The sequence below is a fragment of the Tyto alba genome, unplaced genomic scaffold (genome assembly GCF_018691265.1).
Source record: "Tyto alba isolate M040663 unplaced genomic scaffold, T.alba_DEE_v4.0 Super-Scaffold_6, whole genome shotgun sequence".
In the NCBI taxonomy this organism is placed as follows: Eukaryota; Metazoa; Chordata; class Aves; order Strigiformes; family Tytonidae; genus Tyto; species Tyto alba.
In genome coordinates, this window is record NW_024881327.1 from 36,836,196 (window position 1) to 36,851,494 (window position 15,299).

A 15,299-nucleotide genomic window follows, 5' to 3' on the forward strand; every position below is an offset into this window, starting at 1 on the left:
CTTGCTGCCCTAAGGATATTGAACTCCACTATTTCAGGGTCACTGTAGCCAAGTCTGCCCTTTAGCTTCACATTTTCCACCTGCCTTTCCTTGTTGGTTTACAGTAGTTATTATGTTGATTGAAAGTGTTGCAATAAAATATTTCCCTGATCTTTCTCCTACAAACACAAAAAGAATGCTAGTCTGTGTGCATACATAAGCGTGTGCACACACATACATATATATGGAGATGAGGATATAGTTTGACAAACTTTAATCTTTTTTTCTTGTGGCCTTGGAGACAAGTAATCCTCCAAGAGAAATTCTCTGATATGGATGGGTTGTCGGAGTTGTGCTTCTACTGGTGAATCAAACATGAAAAAAAAAAAAAACCCAAACATCTCCGGTCATCTTAACAGAAACTGAAGTGTGACCTCTTCCATGCACGTATGCTGTCATGTAAGGGAGATATGGAACCTACTTCTTGTGGTCACTTCATCTCAGTGTTGGCTTATAAGTAAGGAAATACAGGGCAACCAGATCTGTGCTTTTCCTTGACAAAACCCCAGGGACTTGGGAATTCCCAGAAGTTCTTTTAAGAAAACAATGTTCAGTCTATAAAATAATGCACATGCAAAAGGATCTAACTGTTTCCTTAATAATAGTAGTACCCCATCACCGTGTGAGGCTGATTTTAATGTTTGGGTTGGTTAAATATCTAAAGTATGACACTTCCTTTTTGTTGCATTATGTTAAAATTACTGATGAGTGCTAGCGGTCTGTACTTTGCTACCTGCTATGTAGTTACCACAATATCATTAGGTTGTGGTTCACTTACTTGTTTCAATTTGTATTTCAATCTGTAACACAAGACATTTTGAAATAAGTGGTTCATAAAATACAGTTTCCTAAAGCGTATGGTTGATATGTAATCTTAAAAATGTTGACCAACAAAGTTCTTCCTGTGTTACTAAGTTGTTCTTCCACTAAAGGCAACTGTAGCTATGTAGCTTTTCCAGACTCGACTGATAGGAGGGTGGGTTTGCATAATATACTTTAATTTTTTGAAAAACACAATGACTTGGCATTTAGAACATAGTAAAATAAGAGGGCTTTTTTCTTCTCATGAACTGAGGTTTTGAAAAATAGGCTTTCTGCAAATTGCATGTTAAATGATTAATTTTTTAACTGGGTAGAAAGGAAATGTTTGGGTGTTTATTTTTATTTTAATTTTTTCTAAGGTTGGGATAATTCTCCATTATTCCACTCTTGCGACAGTACTGTGGCTGGGAGTGACATCTCGTAACATTTACAAGCAAGTAACCAAAAAAGCAAAAAGATGTCAGGATCCTGATGAGCCACCTCCCCCACCCAGACCAATGCTGAGGTGAGCCTGTTGTTTGTTATTTCTGAAACTCATTATTTCCCAGCTTGCTATGCTTATATTCTGACCAGAAAATGTAACGGGTTACTATTGTTTTTTTTGTAAAGTGCCTTTCATAGGAGATTTTTTGTACGGGTCAGTAAAGTCCCTTCCAGATTTTTATGTTCCTCAGCATTGCGTTAAGGAGGATGAGGTGAAGGATGAGATCTTAGAATGTTGCTGTTGCAATGCTGAGTTCCTGATTGTTAAATTATGGAATTGGTAGTGTTTCTGCATCACCACTGGGGCTTTAATTAGGACTTTAGATAGCAACACTTGCCTTTAAATTATCATCGAAGAAAGAGTGTGGAGAACTGTGTTATCACACAATTAACAAACACTGCAATTTAAGTAAATAAAGTTTAATATGTTTTCTGAAGATTGCTTACCAATTGAAAAATAGGTATCGCTCATTATCAAATGAAAACAGTGTTCTTTGTGAAGCATTCCTTAGAAGTTTTATTTCTGAAATCACTTAAATGGGACAAACTAATTATCTGTGAAATTCACCCTATGTGAAATATTTTTAATAGGAAACATTAACATACTTTGTTCATATAGTTTACTGAGTCTCTGGATATTAATTAAAAACTGTTAAGCTGAAATTTTCCACAAGGTGGCAGAAGTTGATTAACTTTGATTAGTTATAGGCAAATATTTAGAAAGCTTGATTTTAAAGTACAGAGACTGCAGAAAATCAGAAATGCTTTTCTGAATATCATCAACTAAAATTTACAGTACTATACACAAGCATATAGAAATATTTAATTGATACATTAGAAGGTAAAAGGTTAATATTTATACTGCTTAAGTGCTGTTTTTGCTTTCCTTAACTTTTATTATTTTTCTTTTAAGGAAAATTAAATCTGTTGTATTCACTGTAGGATATCATGCCTGTCACCAGCTGTGTGCCTTCCAGAGGATACTGAGTAGCCTTTTTAACATCTGTTGTGATTTCCTCCGCCCCCCAAACCCCCTCCATATTTGCTATGGAGTTCTTGCTTTGGAAAAATGTTGCAGTAAAATCACCAGCCTCACAGGCTTAGCTCTGCATAGACATAGACACGTACATACCATTTCACTTCTGGACACCTCATTTGTGACAATGACAGTAACTGGAGACAAGTATGAGAACAGAGCAAACATGCTTTAGATTTTTCAAATTTTTTCCATGTCCTACTTCTTGCACATCAGGGATTTCCTCAGTCAGATAATGTGGGTTTTAATTTTTTTTTTTTCCTTTCAGTTGTCTTTTAAATTTATGTTCAAATCTACCCATAGTGGCATAGGGCAGAGATTTTTGTGCAAGAGTTTCTTGCTTGTTCAGCAAGAAACTGACTTTATGAGGCCACCTGTTTCTTGAATTTAGAGAGACAAAACAACTGATTCTCTGTTTGTCTCCACGTTGTTTATATTCGTCCTCCATATGCCTTTTCAGGATTATAAAGGGTCTTTTGGAAAAATAAAAAAAAAACCTTATAAATGTATGTAGGTACACATTTTTATCCTTATTTGCCATATATAAATTATTCTGCTTTATGTTCTTTGGGGTTAAAGTCCACCTTACAGATGATAGGTAGAGATGATGTTCATGCTGATGTTCAGTTCCTGTAGGTATTTTCTGAGGATGTACTTTCATACCTGTTAAGCTTCCTTCCCTTCCCCTCTAGCATAGATAAGCTTTATTCTTTATTTTGGGAAATGCGTTGCATGTAAGGCAGTTTTGGTGGTGGTGATGATGTTCGTTCAGTGTGTGAGTGGGACCTTGTCACAGATCATGAACAACGTGGAAAAAGACTTTGAAATGGATTTGGTGTTCTTCAGAAAGCAGCTGTAGACACTAGAGGGGAGATTTGCTGTGGCTCACAGTAGTTATGTTGAGAAGATAGTGCAACACTTGGCACAGTTTGGAATTTCTTAACTGTGAAAAACTTTGTCAAGTATATTGCACTGCCATGCCAGGCAATAGGGTGTAAAAAATAACTGAGGTCCTTAGCAGCCAATCACAACAAGAAAATGGAGTTTGTCATGCAGAAACGATATTTTGTTCAGCAGACTCCAACCACGACAAAAGAAAACAGTTTCAGATTTTTTAACTAGAAGAACTACTTCACAAAGAACCATGCTGAAGATCTCAATAATGGGATACTCCATGTAAAGCATGAGATAAAATAACAATACAAATGCTTGTATTACTATAATACAAATACTGGGTAAATATTCTACTTAGAAACACAGCATTTCACCATTTATGCGGTGCTGTTTTTTTTTTTTTCTCTTATATTGTAACACCTTTTGTATACCCAGGTCATTAGATTTGTTTTTTTCTCTCTTTGATCTAACTTAAGGAGAAGTTTTAGCTTGTACAGCACTCTGCCCCAGAATCTTGATATTACTTCATCTCCTCAAACATACTTTGTGTATGTCTTTTTAGTTAATATTCTGTTTGTACAGCTTCTTGCTACAAGATAGTTTTTGTTTGTAATTTGTGCTCTTAAGAATTGCTGCGCACTAAAGACACAGCAGCAAACACGTGGTTTGGGCTTCTAGGTTGAGGTTTTTTTTTTTTTTGGTGTTGGTACTTGATATCTTGGTCTGGTTCAAGGCCAGTTGTGAACATGTTCCCTCAATACAGCAGACTGAACTAAGACTACAAACAATCCGTAATGCTTCACTCTCCCACCAGTAACAATTTGTCTTTTGTAGAATCATCTTCACCTAGCTGTTCATGTGTGGATAACGGTGCATCTTTAGTAGTGGTGCATCTCTGAGGCAGTGTTTTAGTAATTTGTAGTGAAAGATAAATAGAGTAAAATCTGCCACAGAGGTCTCTTTTGTTTGGCCAGAGGTGTATACAATGAGATTATAGAGTCCATTAAAAATCAATAAATAAAAACACCAACTCCCAAACTTCTCCACACACAGAAACCCAAGTAACAAGAGTTCTTATGGTGGATCTTCTGAACATAGTGTCCACAGTATTAGGCAAAAGACAAACCACTAAGTATTTTCATTCTATGTTTCCATATTCTCTTTCAGCAGTTTACAACTTCTGACTGGCAGCTTTTGCTTCTTTCTTATAGCAGTGTATACCTTTGTTCAGAGCCGGCAAGGGAGGTGAGCAGCTGTGAGGAGATGGTTTACAGCAGGAGGAAAAAAATTGTAGTAAAGAAAAATTAGAAAAAATTGATACTGCCAAAGCCCAAACCTGATGCACCCTATCTGCTTTCTAAAAGAACTTGCATATTTCTAGAATTCTGGAAAGGTCTCACTTCCTTCATGGTGACTATATAAAATCCATTGCTATTAAGCAGCCACTGATACATTGGCTTTACTTTTTAGGTTCTACCTTATTGGTGGAGGGATCCCTATCATTGTTTGTGGAATAACAGCGGCAGCAAACATCCGAAATTATGGCAGCAGACCTAATGCTCCTTAGTAAGTACCATATAACTGAGAGCTCCATCATAAGATTTCATGGATTTGCTTTTCTAGATACTCATTGCAATTAATTCTGATTCTTCCAGAAAATGTAACACAGCCAAGATAATGTCAAAGTGCCATTATGAACTGATAAAGCATAAGTGACTTATGAGAAGGTGTTAATTTTGATTCTTTGGTTTGTTTCTTTTCCAGTTGCTGGATGACTTGGGAACCTAGCTTAGGAGCATTTTATGGACCGGCTAGCTTTATAATTTTCATAAACTGTATGTATTTTCTCAGCATATTCATACAACTAAAACGTCACCCTGAACGTAAATATGAACTTAAGGAACCCGTTGAGGAACAGCAGCGTCTGGCCACCAACGAACACGGGGAACTGGCTCATCAGGATTCGTTGTCAGTGTCACTAGTTTCCACATCTGCTTTGGAGAACGAGCACAGTTTCCAAGCACAGCTGCTGGGAGTGGGCCTGACTTTGCTGTTGTATGTTGCTCTGTGGATCTTCGGGGCTCTCTCGGTTTCCCTCTACTATCCCATGGACCTGATCTTCAGCTGCTTTTTTGGGGCAACGTGTTTAAGCCTCAGTGCCTTTCTTATGGTGCACCACTGCGTTAACAGGGAAGATGTCAGACATGCTTGGATAACGACTTGCTGCCCTGGAAGGAGTACGTATTCAGTGCAAGTAAATGTTCAGCCCTCCAGTTCCAGTGGAACCAATGGAGAGGCCCCCAAGTGCACCAACAGTAGCGCAGAATCATCATGCACAAATAAAAGTGCATCGAGCCTGAAAAACTCTTCTCAAGGTTGCAAACTAACTAACTTACAAGCTGCAGCAGCTCAGTGCCACCCTACTTTGCCGCCTTTGAACACAGGTCCTCAACTTGATAACAGTCTCACCGAACATTCGGTGGATAATGATATCAAAATGCACGTAGCTCCCTTAGAGGTACAGTTTCGGACAAACGGACACCCAAGTCGGCATCATAAGAACAGAAGCAAGGGACATCGGGCTAGCAGGCTTGCAGTACTGAGGGAATATGCATATGATGTTCCCACAAGCGTGGAAGGAAGTGTGCAAAATGGCTTACCTAAGAGTCGACAGAGCAACAGCGAAGGGCATTCAAGGAGCCGAAGAGCCTATCTGGCATATAGAGAACGTCAGTATAACCAGTCCCAACAAGATAGCAGTGATGCTTGCAGTACACTGCCAAAAAGTAGCAGAAATACTGAAAAAACAGTAGCTACCAACAGCAAAAAAGATATTTTAAGGAAACCAATAGCAGTTGAACTTGAAAACCAACAAAAATCTTATGGCTTAAATTTAGCCAGTCAGAATGGACCTCTTAAAAGCAGTGGACAGGATGGACCCTTGCTCAGTGCAGACAGTACTGGTAATATTAGAACTGGGTTATGGAAACACGAAACTACTGTGTAGCATTATAATTCATTGCGAGACAAATCCATATGAACTGTGATGACACATTCCTTAAAGCTATTAACACTTTCAAAGACTGTTTACAAACTCTAGGTACTTTGTGCAGGGAGGGAACAAAGCTAATCTGACAAGCAAAAGATTGTGTGTATTATTATCTTTGCTGTTCTTACAGAGATGAACTCTTGGTATTTTGTGAAAATTTTTTTTGAAGCATCGGTCTTGAGAGATGCAGAAGATAACTTCGTACATTTTTATTTTTTACCTGTAACCCTGCAGATGTGTCCACAACACATTTCAAGTTTGTATTTAAATGTATAATAAATAGTATTTTCCCCAGCAGCCCAATGTTGCACTTATTTGTTGGGTTTTTAAAAGATTGATATTGCACTGAATGTCATCTTGATTTTACTACTTCAGTATCTGAAACTTAGGAGTTTCAGTTACGAAAGAAAATATTTGGTGTCTGAAATAGATGATGCAAATAGCTCAATTAATTGCATAAGACCTAGAATTTGACATGAAGAAGCTACATTTTAAAGAGATTTTTTAGTATACAAGGAACTTGTTTACTCCAAAATCACTGTCTTGTACTTGCTGCATAAGTTAGTTGTATTTTTAGATGGCTGTGGCACTTGCACAGAGTTTTAGTTTACTTGGTAGTGTTTTGGATAATGCTCTATTTTGCTCTCATAATTACCTGACTGCGATGTTTTTTTAATCATTTACAATTGAGAAGGTTATGAATGTTCACAGACAAAAGGTGCTAATTTGCAAGGGTCATCAGTACATATCAGTGAAAACTCATTCACTTGTAATAGTGTGGAAGAATAATAGTGCAGGTGTTTTGATAGGTGGTAATGGGATAATCTCTTAAGAGTATGATCGGTGTGCAAAATCAGGGTCTTCAGGTTCAGTGTCACTGTACAAGCTGGCTCTCAAGAGAGCATTTTGAATTTCAAGTTCACTTTCACTCACCTGTACGTTACAATTTGCAGAATAATCTTTTCCAATACTATACAGCATCTGTGTTAAAAAAAAAAAAAGTTTCAGTAGCAGAGCTATATTGTTACCAATTTTAAAAAGCATACAAATTCTTGCAATAGAAATAGCTAAAACATGCAATCTTTTACAGTGGTGTAAATCTTGAAAAGTGTAAGTTCCAGTTAAACTCTAATTTAAATTTAATTGCGGTATAATTACAGAATTTAGTGTCAAGGTCAATAATTTATGTAAACTGTAATACTATAGAATAGATTTGTCAATTGTGAGTGGTTTTCTCTACTTAAATTTTTGACACCTGGGTATAAACAAGATCATGTTTTGTGTCATCCTGCCGCTGTGACACATTCGAGGTTATAACTGCAGAGTAATGCTTGGGATTTTACATCTTTCTGGTACTGACACCTGTTTTGCTAAAACCACATGTATTAAATAGCAAAAAATGCTTCTGTGTAATCCAGTACTGATTTCAGAACTCAACTTGTAAGCAACAAGTAGAATTGGATTTTGTAAACTCTGCTACTTGGTTACCTAATTCAGACTTGTCACTGTTGAGTATTTTACTTAGGCGTATCTGTTTGAATACAGATACAGGTCTAACATCCTCAGTACTCAAATGTTGCATTGGATAATTCATAATGTGAGGACTCAGGTATGTTTATTGCCCGCCAGGTTTATTGCACCCTCTACTAATCGGTTTGATAGACCGAACTAATCTTGGATGCATGATACAAACCTCTCCAGTAGGACAGTGCTGTTAGGATTCGGGTTCTGGGTTTGCTTCTTGTGAGTAGTTGCTATTTAAGAATTCTTAAAGCAACATTTTGGCAATTGTATGAGTCCGTTGTGATTGATATTCTATTTTACTGGCTTTGAGAGGTGGGTTTTAGCTTGGAACCAGCCTTACAGCTACCGTACGGATAAGGGCTCTAAAAAAGGAATTTGTTGGTATTACCCAATAAAAGAATTCAAACTAAATGTCCAAATATATGTAAAATGTTTACATTTCAAGCTATTTGACAAGGTATTTAAGTATCGTAGACAACTCACTGCTTTGTAAGTGCAAAAAACCCAGCTGTATGTGGGCCGTTACTTGGTGTAGGGGGTGTTCTTCTTGGTGACAAAAAGACATTTCAGACCCAGAAGTCAAAACCGGTGACTTGATCCTGTTCCATTGCAAATGCCACAGGTCAGTCTTTTGATTTAGTGATGGATTGAATGAAAACTGAATTGTAGACAGCAGGTGTAAGGTGATGTGCTAAGAGAAGCACTCATCTCTGAGCTGAATATTACACAGCTAGCAGCGCTATGATCACTGGGATTCCTTCATACACAGTTTGTAGCCTCAAACCCAGACAATTTTTAGATTATATTGAATCAGGAATATATACGTTGCTGTTTTTTTTTTTTAACACAGTAACAAATTATGTACTAATGCAAATAATTTAAGCCTATTTTGTGTTTTCTTTAAAAGTACAGATCTAGAAAAATATAATCCATCTGTAATAGGAAAAACCATCAAAACAGCCCATAGATTATTTCTAATTATCTGAAGAAGATATGATAGGGACTTAGGAAGAGATTAGTTAGTTATCCTTTATAATCCACTTGCCTTTTGCTTTGACACGTTTTCCACAGGTTTGGAATTGAACATCTGTTTAGTCTTTCTCGAAGCCAATCTTAAAAATGTCTTTAAAATTAATTCTGTGTGATACTCCTGCATAGCTTGATAGCTTGCCTTAAGTTTTGATGAAATAAAAAAAAAATAAACTCTTTCCTAAGTTTGTAATAAATTATCAGTAGCCTTGCTACACATATAGAGGGTTTTAAATGTAAAAATATTTCTTAGATCATTACACTAACAAACATGCTTATTTCACTTACAGCTAGGTACATAGCTACATTTGCTTTTAATCTAACAAGTGCTTTTGCTCAGATGATGACAAACTACGACATTATTCTCAGATATAGTCTTGATAAATACTGAAGAATATATTCCTGCGTTTCTCATGAAGAATCTTAAAGAATTTATGTAACTACAAGGTGGAAGGCAGGTTATTAGACTCTGAAGAAGTGGAGTTAAGTATAATATCTTATAAAAAATTGGAAACAAAATCCTCAAGTTTTTTCATATGTTCTTTCCTAATACTGTCAAGCAAGCTTATTTTTAGAGTTGTAATTAAACTTGGCATGAAAAAACACCTAAATCACTCTAGTGGAAAGCAGCATCACACAAAAAACTCATTTTGGCTGTTTGTGGAACACTGAGAAAGTAGCTACAATCATTAATCAGATATATAAAGGGGAGTATATAATACAAACAGGTGAGAACAGCCCTTTTTGAGAACTTTGCTTCCTACCAAAAAAAAAGGTAGAGATTAGAAACAGCAGTAGTTAGTGCTGGTCATCACTGTGATAGAAGTCAGTTATATTTGTCCATTCATAACAGTGACAAAAGCAGGCTTTGAAAAGCAGGCGTCATAGGTTGGAGGAAGAGGGCTAGAAGCACACTCTGGTTTAGGGCTAAAAAAGTTTTGGTGGTGATGCAAAGGATAGGGATTGAGGTGGGAAAAAAGTTCAGTGTTTGTAAGAACAAGTTGATTAAAATGAGGCACGCGTGATAAATCCTGCAAATAAAACTAGTTGTTTCTCAAGTTGAGAGTTAAACCAGGCACTTATAGTGGAACAGATGAGGAAAGTATCTCCAGCAACTGTGACAGCCTCGTGGTGTGTAATACAAGTGACACCGGCATATATAGAGCAGCAGCAAGGTAAGATGTCAGAGTGCTGTTAGCAGTAATCTCAGGGAATGCGTTAAAAAGCATGCAGAAAATAAGTCACTTTTAATTTGACATCTTTGAAGAAAGTGTCTTCCATAACCAAAAATAACTTTTCAAAAGGAACTTTTTAATTGTTTTGATGAACATTACATACAAAATTGACACACGCAAACAATCATTGATTGAATGCATGATTAAGACATGAAGGTGCGCAGGTTTTCCCTTTTGCTGAGTGAGGAACTCCCTATATTACTATTTGCTCATAGGTAATGTGTAATCAGAACACCTTCAGGTGTTAAGAGTTAAAAAACAATTACTTTAAGTTCTTTCATTTTTACTTTATTCCGTTTTGACCAGTTCTGTGTTAATGCTGTGCTGCTTGTGGAAGCTGTTTGCCTTACGTATTGTTCTGCTGCTTTTTCACATCCCTGAGCAAACCGAAGGATCGGTTTTCTTTGGTGTTTTTTGTTTGGGTTTTTAGGGTCACAGTTTCTAGACCTTGCAGAGATTAATGACATAGACAACTGTGAGAAATACTGTTGTCCTTATAGTTCAAGATTAGCATTTAAAACATGATGAAAGCTCATTTAGACAGCACCCTGTGCGGAGATAGGGCTTGCTGACTTTCTGAAAGCGTGCTTCGCAGCCAGTTGCGTCCATGTCTAATGTGACTTTGTTTTAAAAAACCCAAACAACCATCAATCGCTGCATCACTCTGCAATGAGGATCGAAGTCCTTGAAAATGAATCAAAATTAATTCCCAAAATACACAATTTGAGTATACAGATAGAGTGCTTACCTGAACATAGCATTTTCTCTGAAGTCAGCATTTACTCAGCAAGATAGTGCTTATAAATCTTACATTCTTCAAGTTCTGTAGTGAAATAGATAAGGCAAGACTTAAGATATTAGTGAGATAAAATTGAGGGGAAACTTTTAGATTCTATTGGATGAAAATTCTTGAAATTTTGCACTTGATACTTAAGTGCTGAATATAGTAAAAGTTTCATACACCTCTTCCAATGGGACATCACTAAAAAGCCTCATCTGATAGTTAACTTGCTTGAATGAAAGAGAATACTATATGTTAAAATATAATGAATAGCTTAATTTTTAAGTGTAGAGTTTTTTTCAGAGAACATACTGTTCTTAAAATTATTAAAGACAACAAAAACATTTATAGAACAGAAAAAACTAAGTGTAAATTTCAGATTTCTCTTGGAGGAGGACTTCAGCTGACTTGAAAAGCCTCAGGGGCCTGCTGTGTAGAGTCACTGTGTAATTTTTGATATGATGACCTGTTTCATATAATACATATCTGACTTTTTCACTTTATCCATCTAAAGTTCTGTTTGCTGACTGATTATTCTGTTTCTCTCAACATCAAATGTTCCTCCTGCACCCCTTTTCCTAATCTCTTACCAGCTACAAATTAATACAATCTTGGATTGTCTGCTGCAGTCTCCAACACCCTTCTACATTGTTAAGCTGTAGAGCAGCTTCCTGAATGGTTTGCAACAATTTCCCTTTAAATCCGAATGAGTAAGTTGTTCTTACCGGAGTCCAAATCTGAGCAGTTGAAAGATGCAGTAGGCAAAGAGTTAATTTCATTTATTAACTGATGATGTTTCTATTGGATGTGACTGGTGCAATGGAAACTTGTAGGAAGGACAGGTTTCCTCATAGGGTAGGAGGCATCCCTGGTAACATCCAGAGCTGTGGAGCAAGATGGTTAAAATTAGAATAAATAAATACTCAATGTAGTGTGCATCTAATAATTAACAGGCGTATCTCTAAAGGTGTTAGACATGCGACCTCTACAGGCTCTCACAAGAGCTGTTACACACGAACTTGATTCTGTTGGCACAGAACACTTAACCAGAGCAGATCACCGTTTAATCTTCAGCTCTGATGGGCTGAAGGTGTACTACCATTACAGATTTTCAAGTAAAACTGTACTTGAGTTTAATCATGGCTTGACAACTCCAAGGCAGATAGTGTTTGCAGGGGGGAAGAGTTTGATACGAAACAGAAAAGTGTAGTTGAAAGGCCATCTTTATTAAATACGCTTGTAGATTGCAGTGGGTTGACCCTGGTCCACCCACCTGTGTGGATGCCAGCTGCCCGTGGAAGCTGCTCTGTCACTCCCCTCTTCAACCGGACAGGGGAGAGTAAATATACTGACAGGCTCATGGGCTGAGATAAGGGTAGGGAGAGATCACCCCAATTACAGTCATAGGCAAAACAGACTTGACTTGGGGAAATTAGTGTAATTTATTACCAATCAAATCAAATGATAATGAGAAATAAAAACAAATTTTAAAAACACCTTCCCCAGACCCCTCCTTTCTTTCTGGGCTTAACTTCATTCCTGATTTTGTCTAATTCCTCCCTCCCAGAAGTGCAGGGTGCAACGAATGGGGATTGCAGTCAGATCATCACCCACTGTTTCTGCTGCTCGTTCTTCCTCAGGGCGAGGACTCTTCATGCTATTACCCTGCTTCAGCGTGGAGTTCCTCCCACACGAGACAGGCCTCCACAAACTTCTCCGTGAGTCCCTCACATGGGCTGCAGCTCTTCACAAACTGCTCCAGTGTGGGTCCCTTCCCACGGGGTGCAATCCTTCAGTGAAACAAAAAAGGCCCAAACAATAGGCCTCAAACCAAAGTTGACTTCTGAGTGAACCCCCCGACCAGCAACCAGCCTCTTATCAGCGTGAAATGCAACCCTGGGAACAACCCCTGAAAACTATAGGTAAATAACAGGAAGTAACTATAAATCCCAAATGTAAAATAAAACAGAAACTCCTCAGCCATGCCCGGATCCTGGCCAGATCCAGACACGCCTGAGTGAGGCATGTCCATCTATCAGATACCTCCCGTGCATTTTGTATAGACTTGTTTGTTAAACTGTATAACAGCCGGACCCTCTCACAGCACAGACGCAGACCTCACCTACGAGCAGACGCCCTGCGTGGGACTTCCCAGCTGCCGGGACAGGCTCTCCCATCCTTCACCGTGACGGGGCTCCCCAGCTGATGCACAGGTCTGGATGATGGTAAAGTGTGAGGGCAATTGGTGATGGATCTTTCTGCATCACTATAGCTAGCTTTATGTAGTAATGACTAGGTGCATTACCTTGCTTATTCTTTCTACTGCTTTAAACTAAAGTAAAATAAGCCTATTTCTTTAGCTTGGTGCCTGTGTCCTTCGTGTTAACCCCATCAACTGGCAAAATATTATGGAACAGTCTGCTCCCGTGTGGGTCCCCCACAGGGTCACAAGCCCTGACAGAAACCTCTTTCAGCCTGGGCTCCTCTCCCTAGGGGTCCAGCACAGGCTTCCCACAGGATCACAGCCTCCTTTGCACATCTACCTGCTCTGAGGTGGGGTCCTCCGTGGGCTGCAGGTGGGTATCTGCTCCACTGTGGACCTCCATGGGCTGCAGGGGACAGCCTGCCTCACCATGGTCTGCACCACGGGCTGCAGGGGGTTCTCCTCCCCTCCTTCTTCGCTGGCCTGGGTGTCTTCAGAGCTGTTTCTCTCACATGTTTTCACTTCTTTCTTCTGGTAGCAGTTGTGCAACAAGTTTTTCCCGCTTTTGATACATGTTATCACAGAGGTGCTACAACCCTCATTTATGGGTCGGACCCTGGCCAGGGGCAGGTCCCTCTTGGAGCTGGCACTGGCTCTGTCGGACACGGAGGAAGCTTCTAGCAGCTTCTCACAGAAGCCACCCCCGTAGCATCCCCTGTCCTGCCCCACTACCCCAACCTTGCCCCACAAACCCAATACATAGATGTAAAAATTTGTTAAACAAAAATGGGTTTAACCAGTACGTTGTTCTTTCCACCTGTGGATAACGAGGAACTTAGTGGATTTCCCTAAAATCCTACCAGGCTGGAGTTGCATATACCTCTCAACTGAAGGATAGTCTGGATGTAGGAGCCATCACCAGTATATACACACATCCCTGATGATGACTTAAATTATCCTGTCCTCTGTAGTAAGGCCATCTTGTTACCTGATAGCTAGTTTTCTCCAAAACCTGCACACAGTGCAAATGAGCTTTAAAAAGGCCTAGTATAGAGTTAGAACATCTTTCCATCTAAAACAAAGTCAGCTGCACAATGATAACTGCGTGTGGTGTCAGTGGTTCCCTCGAGTACATGGCTCAATATCTTTCCTGTCACCTTGAGCACTCAACAGTGCAGTGAAGCCTGTTTTCTCCATCTTTTTGACAAAAGTGTTTTATATTTTATGAGGTTTTTCTCCTCTTCCTTTTATGTAAGTTCCTTTCATCAAATGTTTCAACACTGAGCTACCTGGCAAGTTTCATTCATTAAAGGTATCAGCTCAACCAGTGTGATTTTCCCTTCCTTGTTACATTTGCCACCTTATATTTAGTGTTCCCGGATTCAAGAACAGGAAAGAAAGACAGCTTATGTCTTGATCATTAGTTTTGTAATGAACTCCTAAGTAACCTCATCTATAAAGGAAAACTCAAGGAATTGGAGGAGAATGTCCTAATCTTGTCCAATATTTCTGATAAAGGAGAAGGGAAAAGTTTTAATCCAATGCTTGAACAAAACCAAACCAAAACAAAACAACCAACCAAAAAAAAACCCAACAAAACCCAAATAAAACAAACAAACAAGACAAAAAAAAAAACCAACCAACCAACCAACCAAACAAACAAACAAACAAAAACAAAGAAACCCAAAACAACTAAACAAAAAACCCCACCCCAACTCCAAACAAAAAGTCTTCCCAGACAAGGAAACCAAACAGATCCCTTTGCAGATCCCAAAAGGAATGAGAGCAAAATTTTAGTCATGTGTAATAGGTAAACATGTGTTCACTGTGGCAAAGATGAAGCTACTCATTGTACTGAGGTGCCCTTAGAGTGTCCAGTGTCTAGACATGGTGATAATGCTGGAGTTTAATTGCTGTGATCTGATGATGCTAACTCAGCCCTTACTGGCCTATTGTTGAAGCTTTTGTCTGAAAATAGGCAGGGAGACCCAGGAGTGTCACAAAAAAATTACTTGGACTGAGGTTATATGCTAGAAATAACGCATCAATTAATGGCCAAAGCTAGCTGTGGGGTGATCTGTGTTTCCAAAACATCTTGTTTTAGAACAGCGTAATTACCACAGTCCTCAGACTGGGGTAAAATTATTTCTTCCCTGCTGTCAAACAGCTTATACTCAACTTAAGTAGGCACCTGTTTGGGGTTT

General features: G+C 38.6%; 1 protein-coding gene across 1 annotated transcript in view; it reads left to right on the forward strand.

Annotated features, from left to right (window-relative positions):
- ADGRA3 (adhesion G protein-coupled receptor A3) overlaps nucleotides 1-6,620 on the forward strand; it is a 60,096-nt gene extending 53,476 nt beyond the window's left edge. The window contains exons 17-19 of the mRNA XM_032984518.2: nucleotides 1,221-1,366; nucleotides 4,745-4,840; nucleotides 5,039-6,620. Of these exons, the coding sequence (XP_032840409.2) occupies nucleotides 1,221-1,366; nucleotides 4,745-4,840; nucleotides 5,039-6,281 (1,485 nt within the window). The 3' untranslated portion in view covers nucleotides 6,282-6,620. The remainder of the gene's footprint in view (nucleotides 1-1,220; nucleotides 1,367-4,744; nucleotides 4,841-5,038) is intronic.
- Nucleotides 6,621-15,299: the final 8,679 nt, after the last annotated feature.